This window comes from Cupressus sempervirens, chromosome 10 (genome assembly GCF_028749045.1).
Source record: "Cupressus sempervirens isolate cs-2001-9-10 chromosome 10, ASM2874904v1, whole genome shotgun sequence".
Lineage (NCBI taxonomy): Eukaryota > Viridiplantae > Streptophyta > Pinopsida > Cupressales > Cupressaceae > Cupressus > Cupressus sempervirens.
The window spans coordinates 372,895,626-372,911,678 of NC_143127.1; the positions used below are offsets into that span (position 1 = coordinate 372,895,626).

The 16,053-nt window shown below is 39.1% G+C and overlaps 1 protein-coding gene across 2 annotated transcripts in view; it reads right to left on the minus strand.

Annotated features, from left to right (window-relative positions):
- LOC149534231 (DOMON domain-containing protein / dopamine beta-monooxygenase N-terminal domain-containing protein) overlaps positions 1–14,004 on the minus strand; it is a 48,193-nt gene extending 34,189 nt beyond the window's left edge. For both annotated transcript variants that reach the window (XM_089807811.1, XM_089807810.1), the window contains exon 1: positions 10,354–14,004. In XM_089807811.1, the coding sequence (XP_089663937.1) occupies positions 10,788–13,565 (2,778 nt within the window). In that variant the 5' untranslated portion in view covers positions 13,566–14,004 and the 3' untranslated portion in view covers positions 10,354–10,787. The remainder of the gene's footprint in view (positions 1–10,353) is intronic.
- Positions 14,005–16,053: the final 2,049 nt, after the last annotated feature.

A 16,053-nucleotide genomic window follows, 5' to 3' on the forward strand; every position in this document is an offset into this window, starting at 1 on the left:
TTAATGCCTGAAGTTTTATTAAAGTAACGTCTAATTTAATTGTAAAATATTAAAGTGTTACTTTAATATATATTTTATGGTGATGTGTACCCAAGGGAGACATAAGGGGTATTTTAATATATGTTTTATATTACACATCTTTTATCCCACATTGCCCATATGAGTTGAGGGGACCCGTGGGAATAGAATAAAAGGAAGCATTTGTGGCTTCATTAGACAGGTTGAATATGAGAAGAAATTGGTGTGTGAGTTGCAGCTTTGTTTTCGGCATTTGAGGACGTCTATCCTCTCTTGTAACATTCTAGACGTCATTCCCTTGGGGTTTGGCCTTTGGAATTCTTTCTTATTGGCTTCATTATCAGGCAGTTTAGTTGCATTTCCGGCTACAGGCAGATTTGATATTTTGCTCATATCTTCTTCACTACTTGTCCGACGCTTATGCCGCTTGGAGGGAATGGTATTATGAAGGTAGTGGACTGATTGGAGGACAAAGTATTGTAGCAGCAAGTTCGTAAGCATGGGCTGGAGTATTATGACAATATTGCTGAAGTAATTAATGAGTTGATAAATCTGCTATGTATTTGATTTTATGAATTCTGAAAATAACATTTTATTAGCAGCAGTTCATTTCCACTTTGCATATCATTGTAGTTGCTTTCTTGTTTATGTTGTATGATACCAATTCCATGCACGAAACACAACAAACAATAAATGTTTGATTTCCGGAATTATAAGGGGTTTAAAACATTAAACGGAGAAATAAGAAGTTGAATGCAAACTGTTTGACATAATTCCTTTCAGCAATTTGGTTTAGTTTTTTGGGACATCCAGGGGTGCCCATTACAGTGGTATCAGAGCTATAAGTCCTGCCATCCTGTGGAGGTCTTATAGGGAATTTGGAACAGCCGGATAGAGGGAAAAAGTAAGTAAAAAAAACACAGGCTAAGCATTTATGTTTGAGCATGCGACAGGGGTCTTATAATTTCCGCGATACCAGAGCAAGACAAAATAGGATTTCAGACTTGCAAAGCAAACAGTCTAGTACATCCGTACAGGGGGACATTGAATTCAACCATACAGACACAGAGGAGATATTCTGTGATCAGGACAATAATATGGGTGATCGAGATGACAGGAATACAGGATTAGGCGGAGGCAGAAATGCTGGTCCAGATCAAGGGGAGGTATTGTTCCGACAGTTACTGGATACATTAGAGCAGGGGCAGCGTATGCAACAGGAGCAGAATAAGCGAATGGACATGATGTTGCAGCTCATGGCTAGACAGATGGGTGTCAATATTAATCCAGGTGATGCCAACAACAGAAACAATAACGAGGGAAACAATAACAACGGGGGAAACAATAACCATGAAGGCCAAGGCAACAACAATGGTCCTGAGAATAACATTAATGGTAATAATGGACACGACAACAATGGGAATGAGGCTGATAACTTTAGACACGTTGCACACCCAGCACGGACTGTGAGCTCGAGACCTCTTCTACCCACTTTTCCACCCAGAGATCCGGTTCATCCAGTAAACGAACCGCAGATTACTGAGTTACAGGATCAGTTCAGGAGGGACTGGGAGGCTAGCGGACCAGAGTTTCAGGCGGATATTTCTCTTAGAGATTATATGGACTTGAGGATGAGACACATGCCTAAAGCAGGAGGGAGGAATCAAAACTTTGAGCTGAGGAAGAAAGTTGGAAAACTTTCTTTACCTTATTATGATGCTTCAGGGAAGATGACTGCACGAGCTTGGGTGCAGAAGGTAGATACATACTTGCAGCTTAATCCTATGCCTGAGGAGGAGGCTATCAAGTATGCGGCTATGCACTTGGATGGCGTTGCACATGAATGGTGGCATCATGGCATGGTGACTTTGGGGCATAATCAGATTACATCTTATGAGGAATTCACCGAAACATTGATTGGGAGATTTGACACTAAGGATCCCGAGTTACATTTCAAGGAGCTAGCACAGTTAAAACAGTCAAGTTCTGTGGATGCTTACATTGCCGAGTTTCAGCGCTTGTTTGTACTTGTTACTGATATCTCTCCTAGGAGATTGGTGGTGTTATTTTGTGATGGTCTTGCTGATCCATTACGAGGTTGGGTGAAGGGACATGATCCACTCACGTTAGCTGAAGCAACTAAAAAGGCACGAGATTTAGCCCCTTCGGTATACAAAGGAAAAAACCATTCAACAGATTCTTCCTACCGCAAGGACAAAGACAAAAAATCATTTCAGAAAGAGTATAGCAAACCCAAAGAAGGATCAAAAGGACTAGACAATGAAACCTTGAATGAACTTCGAAAGAAGAAGCTGTGCTTCCATTGTAGAGAGCCTTGGGACTTATCTCATAAATGTTCTCTCAAGGCTAAGGCAAATCAAATGGAGTATTTTTCAGCAGAAGAGTCAGAGTCAAAAGGGGAGGATCAGCACTCCGGTTCAGATGAGGGTAACACTATAGAGGAGAGCAACATTCCTAAGGATGATAGATCGTTGGCACGCTTGACAGGGGCCCAAAAGGTAATCACATTTAAGGTCAGGGGTACTATCCAGGGGCAGAAAGTGATATCTCTTATTGACACTGGGGCTACACATAACTTCATAGATGCACAGTTGGTAGCCAAGAGAGGGTTACAGACAGAGGAGCATGATGGGTTTAGAGTCATGGTGGCTAACGGTGATAAGTAATTATGCACTCGGAAGATATCTAATCTTCGCATCAGGTTTGGAGATGGCTACGAGTTGGAAGATGAGTTCTATGTTGTGGACATGGGAGATTATGATGTCATCCTCGGCATGACATGGATGGCTTCACTAGTTGAGTTCACACTCAATCTAGCGAAATTGGAGATGAGATTCCAGCATGAGGGGAGAACTGTGGTACTTAGAGGGCTTTCAGATGGAGGTTGCAGAATAGTGTCCTTGAGGAGAATGCAGAGACTTTTTCGTCATGATGACATAGAGTGGGCAGCAGAGTGCCACATTATGCCAACTTCACCAGAGCCACAAGAAAAGAGTCATCCACTAGATGTCCAAAAGATACTTGATAGACACGCTAAAGTATTTAGCGATATTCCTCATGGGGTTCCTCCTGACAGAGGGATGGAACATGTTATTGAGCTCGAGGAGGGAGCCAAACCAGTTATGATTACTCCCTATTGTCATCCTAAGAAACACAAGGATGAGATAGAGAAGGCGATTAAGGATTTGTTGGAGATGGGGCATATCAGGCCGAGTAAGAGCCCTTTTGCTTCAGCAGTAGTATTGGTAAAGAAGAAGGATGGGACAATGCGCATGTGCATCGATTACAGGGCACTGAATAAGAAAACAATTAAAAACAGGTATCCCATTCCTAGGATTGATGAGCTGATTGATGAGTTGCATGGGGCATGCTTCTTCACCAAAATTGATTTGCGATCCGGATACCATCAGATCAGGATGAGAGCAAAGGACATTGAGAAAACAGCCTTCCGATGTCACTATGGCCACTTTGAGTTCATGGTTATGCCATTTGGTCTAACCAATGCACCTGCTACATTTCAAAGTTGTATGAACCAAGTATTTAGGAAGCAGCTGAGGAGATTTGTCTTGATCTTCTTTGATGACATCTTGGTCTTCAGTAAGACCTGGGAGGAGCACTTACATCATCTGGAGGAGGTGTTATCTATTCTGGAGAGAGAGTCATTGTATGCCAAGGAATCTAAATGTGAGTTTGGCATGACTGAGCTCCTTTACCTGGGGCATATCATTAGTGCAGATGGCGTTCGGGTTGATCCCGAAAAGATTAGAGCTATTGTAGAGTGGCCTACTCCCACAAACCTTACACAGCTTAAGGGATTCTTTGGTTTATGTGGTTTTTATAGAAGGTTTGTTAAGGGATTCTCACAGATTGCTACACCCTTGACCGATCTTACCAGGAAAGGAGCCTTCGTGTGGACAGGGGCAGCACAGAGGTGTTTTGAGCATTTCAAGCAGGTAATGTCTTCATGTCCAGTTCTAGCTCTACCGGATTTCACAAAGCCTTTTGAGCTTCATTGTGATGCATCAGGTGATGGGATTGGAGCAGTATTGATGCAGGAGAAGCATCCCATTGCATTCGAGAGTAGGAAGCTCCGAGGAGTTGAGAAAAGTTATTCTGTCTATGACCGGGAGATGTTGGCCATAATGCATGCATTGGCCAAATTTCGATCATATTTGGTAGGTGGACGTTTTGTGATCAAGACTGATCACAACAGTATTAAATACTTCATGAGCCAGCGTGATCTTAATGACCGGCAACAAAAATGGGTGACTAAATTGCAGGCTTATGACTTTGACATAGAGTTTGTCAAAGGTAAGAAAAATGTGGTGGCTGATGCCTTATCTCGGAGACCTCACTTATGTGCTCTGGCAGAGATTTCAGGAGATTGGAGAGATCGGATTATAGCAGAGTATGTCGGAGATGCTTGGGCTTCTGGATTGATTTCAGGTACCATACAGGATGATCGCTATGAGGTGACAGATGGATTGATCAGAGTTCAGGACAGGGTTTATTTGATTCCGTCATCACATTTGAGAGAGGCGATATTGAAGGCATTTCATGATGCACCCACAGCAGGACATCCGGGGGTCTTCAAGACCTACAGGCAGATCCGAGAGCGGTTTTCATGGAAAGGGCTCAAGGATGATGTTCAGAGGTATGTCAGGGAGTGTATGGTTTGTCAACAGAATAAGGGAGAACACACATTTCCTGCAAGTTTATTACAACCCTTGCCCATTCCTGATAGGAAATGGGAAAGTATTTCGATGGACTTCATCACTGGTTTACCACGAGTGCAGGGAAGGGATTGCATCTATGTGGTGGTGGACTGCTTGACGAAGTTTGCTCACTTCTTTGCTATTCCGTCCACTTACACAGCAGCACAGGTGGCAGATCTTTTCTTTAAAGAGATATTCAGGTTACATGGGCTGCCCAGATTCATTGTCAGCGACCGGGATAGTAAGTTTATGAGTGTTTTTTGGCAAGAGTTGTTTAGGTTGTGTGGTACAGATCTTACACCTAGCACTAGTTATCATCCGCAAACAGATGGGCAAACAGAGATTGTGAATAAATGGGCGGAAGGATATTTGAGGAACTATGTAACTACACAACAAAAGGCTTGGATCAGATGGTTGCATATGGGAGAGTATTGTTATAATACCACTTATCATATGTCCATCAAGATGACTCCTTTCATGGCACTCTATGGTTATGAAGCACCTAGCTTCATGGATTTAGTTTTGGGGGACAGTAGAGTGCCCAAAGCCAAAAACTTATTGCAGGATAGTCAGGACATCCTGAAAGTGCTCAAAGAGAATATACAACAGGCCCAGAATCAACAGAAATTGTATGCTGATCAGCACCGAATAGAGCGTAGCTTCGAGGTAGGGGATATGGTTTACTTGAGGCTACAACCATATAGACAGTCATCGCTCAAGAAGAGCGGAGCTGAAAAGTTGAAACCTAGATTTTATAGTCCCTACAGGGTGATTCGCAAAGTGGGCAAAGTCGCCTATGAGCTTGAGCTTCCAGAGGGCAATCGAGTGCACAATGTGTTTCATGTGTCTAGGCTTAAGAAAGCCATTGGTCAGAGTGTAGTGCCTTCTGTAGATTTACCCCCTTTGGATGAGGAGGGGAAGCTTGTGTTAGTACCTGAGGCTATTGTGGATACCAGAGAGAGGAAGCTTAGAAACAGGATAGTGAAGGAGTATTTGGTCAAATGGAAAGACCTGCCGGAGGAAGATTCTACATGGGAGAGTGAGCAGGTTATTCAGCAGGCTGGACTGAGGTTGCTTGAGGACAAGCAATTTCAAGGGGGGCGGACTGTAATGTCCCCATTTTAGCAGTTGACCAAGTGTGTGCGCGTTAGCCTTGTTCTACATGGTCCCGAGGGCTAACGAAGGGTTTAATGGGATCTTGGAGTGTTTTGGCCTAGTCATTTCCAGTTTGGGCCAAAACGAAGTTGATTTACTTAGTTTCAGGCATACTTACTATTTTTAGTAAGTTGGCAGGACACAGTGCAGGTCAATTTTGGTGATTGGACTCGATACTCCTCGGTGAGAGCTTTCCGATGAGCTATCACTCGCATTATTCGGAGTCCGATTGCTAATACATTTTAATGCCTGAAGTTTTATTAAAGTAACGTCTAATTTAATTGTAAAATATTAAAGTGTTACTTTAATATATATTTTATGGTGATGTGTACCCAAGGGAGACATAAGGGGTATTTTAATATATGTTTTATATTACACATCTTTTATCCCACATTGCCCATATGAGTTGAGGGGACCCGTGGGAATAGAATAAAAGGAAGCATTTGTGGCTTCATTAGACAGGTTGAATATGAGAAGAAATTGGTGTGTGAGTTGCAGCTTTGTTTTCGGCATTTGAGGACGTCTATCCTCTCTTGTAACATTCTAGACGTCATTCCCTTGGGGTTTGGCCTTTGGAATTCTTTCTTATTGGCTTCATTATCAGGCAGTTTAGTTGCATTTCCGGCTACAGGCAGATTTGATATTTTGCTCATATCTTCTTCACTACTTGTCCGACGCTTATGCCGCTTGGAGGGAATGGTATTATGAAGGTAGTGGACTGATTGGAGGACAAAGTATTGTAGCAGCAAGTTCGTAAGCATGGGCTGGAGTATTATGACAATATTGCTGAAGTAATTAGTGAGTTGATAAATCTGCTATGTATTTGATTTTATGAATTCTAAAAATAACATTTTATTAGCAGCAGTTCATTTCCACTTTGCATATCATTGTAGTTGCTTTCTTGTTTATGTTGTATGATACCAATTCCATGCACGAAACACAACAAACAATAAATGTTTGATTTCCGGAATTATAAGGGGTTTAAAACATTAAACGGAGAAATAAGAAGTTGAATGCAAACTGTTTGACATAATTCCTTTCAGCAATTTGGTTTAGTTTTTTGGGACATCCAGGGGTGCCCATTACACTACTTAAAAAACTAAAGACTAACTAAGATGGCCATTAAAGAAACATTTTATATTTTAATATTCTTATGGATTTTGGTCTTGAACTATATGATGTAATATGTTTTCGTTATCATGGGGATTTGTGATCGAATAAACCAACTTGTGGCTAGCGATCTTGTATATAAGTAGAGTAGAAGTTGTTTTAGAGAACAATAAGGAGGATGGTTAATAGCTGAGAGATTTGGATAGTGATGCTCTGAAATAAGGCTTAATAATGAGGCATGGTTGCCTGATAATGTAAATTGCATGTAACAAACCAATTGGATGTAATATTTCCTATGAATAATGAGATATCAGTTGTTTCCTATTGTTTGGTGTTGAATCATTGATTTTTCATCATCTCTAGCTACAAGGTTAGGCATCTCCTATGGGGATTTATCTTGCCTTGACTGCATCAGGTGGTATTATATCGCCTTATCATCAATCGTTGTGTTGTCTCTAGTTGCAAGGTAGGACATCTCCTAAGGGGACATCTCTTGCCTCAACTGCTCACCTGTGATGTCTAGAATTTTTTGGTGGTTAGTTTCATTTTAATTACAAAATGCATTCAAAACATAATTTTTTTTGTGCACACAAAGGGTTTTTAGCATGTGCTTTTGGCAGTCGGCATCTCTGTGCCAACACATTTTGAAGACGATCATTGTTTTTTGCATGAAAGCCTCCAACAACGATCGATTTTTTTGTCTTACATCTATTCTTCTTGCATGTGACCTCCATAATGTTGTTCCAAGGTTTTTCTATTATGTTTTTGATACGTTTTGTTTCATGCAAGGAGATCATAGCACTGTTTTTGAGCTTGGTAGCTACATTTTTTTAGCTCGTGTTCTATCCTTGCACTCAGAAGATGTGTTATGCAATTTTCATTAACATGTTTCGTAGTTTTCTTGAAAAGCGCAATATTTCTTTTGCCTGATGTTCAACTATAGATTGTGAGCAAGGGCTTCTTAGCGGACCCCTTTTTTTGCAGATGTTTTAGAAACCCATGGTTAGGGTTTTCTGCATTTTCAGCACTAGGGTTTTCCAATGCCCCTCAAAATCAAGGGTTTTATGTAGGTTTTGTACAATTTTCCCAAAAAACATAGTTTTTGTTTGTAAAAGGTTTTACAATTTTCCCCCATAAACATTTTTTTGTATTATGATCCATGTCTTGGATTGTGTGTTGGGTATTGATCAATTTTTACCATAAAAATCCTATTTGTTTTTTGTTTTTTTATCCTCAAAATCATTTATAGGTTTTGAATGATTTTGTCCTCAAAAATCATGGGCACTTGCTTGGAGAGCTTCCTAATCTTTCCCACACAAAAATTATGTCAAGTGCTCTTGTTTTAGGGTTCCCACCATTTTTCGGACACAAAAGATTCTTTGTAAACTTCAATTTTGGCAATTTTTTCCAAAAAAACATGGTTTCTTGCAATATATTTTGGATTGCAACTAGAGTTGATAGGTCGAAAATCCATAGACATTTTTTGCCAAAATCATGTCCAAAGGGTTTGCTGATTTTTCCACAAAATTATTGATTCAAGTTTTTTGTTGGTGTCAACAGCCAAGCTCAAAGGCAATGACCACCAATTTTGGACAATGAATTTTGCTACCCTTGATCATTAACATTCTGTGGATACAGGGAGGGCCCCATAGCAAGCTCATGTCGCAGAGTATTCTGATGAGAAGGGGTCAGCATTCCATGCATCTTTGACCCAAAAACCTACAGATTATCTTTCGTGGGATAGTTCGCATGATGGCCATTAAGAGAGTGTATTAGAAAAATAATATATGTTTCTAATGGTCATCTTTAGTAGGTTTAGTTTCTTATTAGTTATTAGGTAATTTCTATTTTCTTAGTTACATAACTTAGGATCTTTCCTGTTAGTCTTTTAGAAAGTTTCTATTTTGCTCTCAAATGTTTCTCTTTACAAGGAGACTATGGCTCCATCTTGTAATTGCTCAATTATCAAATAACGAAATTTCAGAAGAAGCAGTTGACAAGTCAATTAGATCTATCAACTCCCAATCACATTTAATTAAGAAGTTGTAATTATTTTAATCGAAAATTAAAACAATGTGCGACTCTCCTACGCATGCCACATCTCCTCAACAGTCCCCCAAATCATGAATCAACTCTTAAGCTCTAGATTGAATACTAGCTACTCATCAAACTACCTTGCAAATCATAAATCAAATCCAGTTTCACAACGTTATCTATCATCACAAAGCATTCAAATTCATATCAAAATTCTGTTAGTTTGTCATCCAAGGAATAATAATGTTAACTTGGCAAACAGAGCGCCCAAGTTACAATGAGAAAAACTTTATACACAGTCAAAGGTTTGCATGTGTTTGAATTGATATTAGTTTGTTACCATTTAATTTGCATGCATACAATATGACAGGAATAGAAAAAGCTCTCAGGGTGTGAAAACTAGTGTTTTTTATACAGGTAGACCTGCTAACTATGCTACTCGTATTTATAAATTATTTAGATTGTTATGGTCAATGGCAGTGCAGAAAACCTCTGAAATAGCTATAAAGAAAGTTTATATCAGCAAAGTATGTAAAAATAATCCAGCTGTTTTGCCCATGCTCAAAACATATAATGTTCTCTCCTTTCATTCAATTTGTTAAAGCCTATATCAGAGACCACTAATAAACTTTATCTGTCTTTCCATTTGTCTTCAGTGACAGCTCTTCTTGATAACTCCATAAAGATGTCAAACTTCTTGTTATAGTTCCTACCATGTAATTCATGTCCAAAGCACTCTTTGCTGATGCAGCATGCGCAATTATATACTTTTTTCAAAAATCTGTGGTTAAGCTCAGGTGTCACAGTGATACCTTTCAATCACATCATTTAAGGATATACTCTCCAAAACATCAAGTTCATATAGGAGAATACTGAGAGCTATTAATGCATAACATGGTGATGGTAATATACGTTAACACATTAAAGGAAAAGAAGAAAACTGTAAATGCAGTGTAACTATAACTGTAAAGATTTGTTCTCACATAAGTGATAGCCAATACAGAAGCCATCCAGCTATGATTGCCATCAAGACTCATCTACTTCAAAAAGACTGGGAAAGGTAACAGAATGCAATAAATAGAAAGCCTTGGAGGCTTTCCCTTGTTTACATACAAAAATAGGGCTAATATGAAAGTAATAAGCATAGAATGTTAAAATCAAAGCTCATGAGACTGACTTATAACATAAGCCACAAGGTGATGACATTTATTCCTGCACACACCCATAAGAGTGTGAAAATAATGGTCTGAGGTCCTTTAATCTAAAAGGCTCTATAAAAATGCAGCTTGAAGGTTTGTACCTGCAATCTTTTAGTCTTGTATTTCATGGCCACTGGGGGAACATAGATTCTTAAACCACAAAAATTCCCAAATGTTTCAAGCGGTTTCCTGGTACAATATGTCATCAACTGATCTTTGGTTAATACTGATGGTAAGTTCCTCTATTTGACTGCAAAAATGCCTTGTTTGTTACATGTCAAAGACTGCATCTGAAATCTGTTAAGGACTCTACTAATTTACGGTACCCTTGCTTTCCATTTCTCGGCAATTTGACAATAATTCACGGAACTTAAAATGCTAAAAATATAGCATTCGAATTCTTCCAAAAAGATGAATGGCAAATCATATGCAATACAGCTAGTTCATAACCTGCTTCAAATTCTTGAAGGGCCAAACAATGTGAGCATGGCAGACTGGATCTGTACATATTTGTGAAGCAAGAGCCACTTCATTTCTAATGCATGGGTTCTAACTGAACTTCCATTCCTTGTGATGGACGATGGCCCTGCTCTGTGGGGAATGGCCTATTAGAATGTAACAGGTCTAGAGAATCATCATCTTCATTGTTCTCCATAACCCAATTGCTTCTAGATGCAGTTCTGAACTTTTTCCTGCTTTTCGACTCTCGATATTCCAAGTAAACCACGGCCATAGCACCAACAAGAAACCATAGAATCAAAGCCCAGTTAAGTCCTTTCACATGCTCAACGCCATATCTATCTCCAAGTTGTCTCATTCCACTTATGAGAGCTACAATTCCAATCACAACTGCACTCCTTCCGGTAGCTATGTGCAAGTACTCCCAAAGGATCCTTTTTGAAGAAGGCATTTCTTCTGTAGTTGGTTTCTTTGGGCGTAAGTATGCATTGACTGGTTGCGCACATGCAAAAAGTATGGCTGTCAACCCAAACTTCACATGCAGCGATCTTATGTAGAATCCCCTGAGTTCAGCTGCAGCAAAAAGTACACCAAGTAGCATCACTGCTATACCAGAATATTGTAAATACACATGAATCTGAAACCAACCATCTCCTTTCACATGCTTCAAATACCTTGCTGCTAATATTCCTCCAGGGAGCAGAATTCCCCAAGCAAGAAACATCATAAATCCATGAACTGCTAAAACAGGGCGAAGTGCTTCATCAGCCTCAGCTGCACCCCTTAACAAATGCACCAAGACAGCCCGTGTGCTAGCATCTGAATGCATATTTCTTTCACTTAAGTGTTCCTCAGACCAAAGAGCACCAATGGCCCACACAACTTTTAATGGTGTAGATGGATCAATAATATTCTTACAATAATTTTTTCCACTGCATTGTGGATTCAAAGGGCGAGTAAATTCAAAGGTAAGAATTCCATTCTCAGATTTGCATCTTAAATCTGATATTTTTTCTTCAGTGGGGTGTATTCTTGAGGATTCACGTCCATCAATCCAGTATGTTCCCAGATTCCCTTTTCCAACGCCATCAACCCACCCCACATATGCAAAACTATTCACCATCCCAGCACCTAAACCAATCGCTATATAACCGCTTTTACGCTCTCCTCGAACAGCAAGGGAAATTGAAGTTTCTGATAACGTCCAAAATAAAGAAATTTGCTGATCATCTAGAAAAACACTGTTATTGTACATATCAGAAAGCCCACCATCAACCACTTGCACCTTCCAACCCATTTTCTTCTCATAGAATGATTGGTAGAAAACTTGATCAGGTGTTTTGCGATCTGGAGTCCACTTTAGCTCAAAAGGATTAGCTGGAACCCCATGAGCATCTTCTCCACCTGCATAGATGGTATCATTTTGAGTTTTATTTACAGATGCAACCCCACCAATGGGATCTGAAGTAATATAAAATGCAACATCATGACCGGCTTGTACTGAGAATGTCACTGGCACACCCCTTTCAACTTTCAAACTGGGAGCCTCTTTCTTGTTTATGTACAATACCTTCATTGGGTTTGGTGGATTAGGATAGTGGACTGCATTATCTGCTCCAACAATGAGAGGTGATTTCCCATCAGCCACAATTACAGCACGGTCATCCTTGGTCTCTGCCTCTAAAGGTCCCAAACATTTGTCTACAGTATCTGCAACCCTGAATGTGGTATGACCATACGTAGCTCCATGGTTCTGAGGTAGATACAAAGGGCGGAGACTATCGGGCGGCCTCATTAAACCCAATGCCCAAATCACACTCATATTATCAGTGGCATTCACAGCGACATCAAACTTTGCATCAACACTTTGCAGAGGCCTTTGGTAACGGATTAAAGACACACCGTCTTGCCTTTGACCATATACAAGTCTTGTATTATTGACCTCATTGTTTCCCTCAGAATCTTCATAAACATAATCAGGACAGACTCCTAAAGGACCACCGTCCTTGTTTAATTCACATTCACTATATTTTGTAATATAATAATCATCAGAAAACGGATGACCTTGATCAGTAAATCCAGTCACTGCCACATCTGCATGAAGCATAGGTCTGCTCAGAGATCCTGGCCGTGCCCACCCAAATGCCATATAATGCCGCTCGCTGACAACAGCTTCAAGTCCAATATCAATTACATCTCTCGCTCTGTTTAAAGACCACCTCAGCCTAAAATTCTTTGCAAGCTCAATGCAACTGTCAAACATAACAGGTTGTTGGGCACCCTTCTTAACCCTATACTCAGATCCGTTTTCATTTGAGGGAGCAGGTGCAGGGCTCGGCGCCATAGAAAATCCGTCGTCAAAACCAACAGAATCATTGGCAACTTCCAGCAGCACATGCCCAAAATCAGATGCAGTCGTAACATCCCATACACCTAGAACACTAAATTGATCCCACGTATAATTATTACTCAATCTAACCACCATAGAATCATTCTTATAGGTCCTATTGATCTTGTCCTCTGATACAATAAACCCCTCAGTCAAATTATGAAAATCATCTCCCTGAGCGCCCCACCAGACTACCTCACTCCCTTCTATCATATCAAAATTGGTCACTCTGAAGGAGCAATCATCCAAAACTGTCATCACCCCTCTGAGTTGATGTTGTACCATTTTAAATTCTCCAGTAAAACCTACCATGGAACTGTTGTGGGTGCAACTTTTTCCTACGGATTCCGCATTTGACAAAAACCCCAACATCATAAAGCCTAAAATAACCATGCCCACAACAGAAAACACTGTTCTCGTGCTCGACCCCATTGCTAATCCACCGAAGCCCATTGGAGCTATCATTAAGCCCAACAAAATTTCAAAATGGAAATGCTAAAAAGAAGCTAAAAAGGAACAAAAGTTCCTTTCCATTCGAAAGCTGGTACATACCTTTAACAAGAGATCTCAAATTCTAGAAGACATTACCCCTTTGAACGATCTGTGGCTTGATCTGGCTTTTGATATTGGAACGATCGATATATTAAACAGAAAATCTTCCGCAGGAGAAAATCCAGAGGTATTGCGTTAGGCGTGGGAAAAGTGTTTTAGAAGTTAGTAGGTGTGGCCTTTTCACGTCGTTGTGTCTTGATGCGGTAACTGCGGTTTTAGGGGAATCTCTAGTTGAATGAAATTGCAGGATTTCTTCTACGATTTGACTTTCACAAAGTGAGACAGAACCCCCGGAGCCTTAGGATTTGGAGAAAAGTGAAGGAATAAGAACTTCTTTACGAGAATTTACATTCCTAATTGAGTGTGAGCTCTAGAATGCAACGATAGTCTTGAAGTCGAAATCACAAAATAGTCCTATTTTATTTTATTTAGTTTAAACACAAGAAAAAAAAATTATAATTGTACAATATATGTAAATGAATTAATTTTTGAAAAAATAATAAATCTAGAAATGGCAATAATTAAAAATAGACTTTTAAATTAAGGATGTTATGATGGGGTGATTCATTTAAAGTAGTGGCTGAAATATTTTACTCGTAAGCTTGTTATTAAGATTCAAATTTTTGTTTGGTTATTGTGCTTATAAGCTTTGTATCTACGATGCTTTATCCTAGTCACAATTAATTTGTGGAGTATTTCGTTGTTTAAAAGATTCTTATTTACAAGTTTGAATTTGTAAAGTATTTGACAACTTAAAAGGTCACCATTTACCAAACAAAATGTATATATATATAAGATTGAGTGTTGTGGATTCAATAAATGTATTGTTCATTATTTTAGATTATTTTTATGATTAAGGATTTAATTTCACCATTATGGATCAATTTTATATTGAATCAAATATGGGTATATAAATTTGATTTTTACAAACTTGTTCAAATGTCACTTTAAGTCCCATTATTACTTGCCTCGATGTTCTCACATTCTTCCTACAAAAAAAAAAAATTAGTGTTTATTTTTTATGGTTTCTACATGGTAGGGATAATTGTTTCCCTATTATCAAAGTGTGTAAAGATGTTAAGTTAATAGCTACATAAATAATCATTAAGGACAACACACTTATACATTAAATGTACTAGATATTTATCCACTGCAAATATTTAATAAGATGTTCTTGTTATTTGTGCAAGTAATAAAATGGTAACTTTAAGATGTGGTGGTGAGTATATGCTTTGAAATGAATAACGGTTAAATTTAAAGTATATCAATAAGGGTCAAAGAAAGACTTGTGCGTTGAATCAACACACATTGTCCCAATGCTTCACCTCTCTGAGCATCACCTAGATCCAATGAGTATTAAATGTTCCATTTATTCTCCTAAGAGATGGATTTGTGTTGAACACTACTCATGAAACATGGGTCAATGAGTTTGACTCAAAAACTACACAGTTAAATTTTGATAGCAATGTCATAATGTAATGCCCCGTCAAGGGATCCAAAGAATCAACCTAGTGTTTCACTAAGTTTGGTAGCATTTTTTTTTTTTAAGTAATTACCACTTACAACTTAAGCACAATAACGAAAGCAATAGCAATGTCCATCTAAAGAGTAAACTTAACATATACAATAGATTACATTCTTTAAGATCCCCTTAACGTGAATTACTTACATGAATCCATCTAGTACAACATCCACATGAAATAATATGATAAGTCCAATGTTCAATTATTACATATCCAACTACTCATTCATCCATTGTACATGTCATAGGGTATGAAGGCTTAAAAGAATATACACATGTAGAATAAAGTACATCATCCTATTCTAATCCATGATACTCATTATACATCATCATAAAAGCCATTTACATCTATCAGAAAGATCGAATAAATAAACTAAGTGCACGGTTCCTCCCAACCGTTAATAGCATCATTAGACCATCGTGGATCCTAGCCATCCCTCCGTGCGTAACATTCCAAGCACCGAAGAGGTCATCGGTATTATCATAGTAGGAATGCCACTCCTAACATCCTACTAACATAAAAAGTAAAGCATAAGATATCATCATCTAACATATGCAAATCATCAATGAAAGGATACATATCCACCATCACGAAGGACGCATTATCCACAAAGTCTCAACGAATCTCAAATGATAAGAGTGGAAAATACACTACCACCCGACCACGTGGTACCTAAGTGGTCCACTCTCACCGTGCTGAGGAGATAATCTCAAGTCCCAAAATAGATTATCAAAACCACATAGCACACGACTCTAAAGTCCAGGAATCCTAAAAGTATACTAACTCAAAGGTTCCAAACACAAAACAGACATCTACTTCCCAGAGGCACACAATGACATGTAGGAACCTACTACGCAAGCGGGAAAGTGTCATCGCAT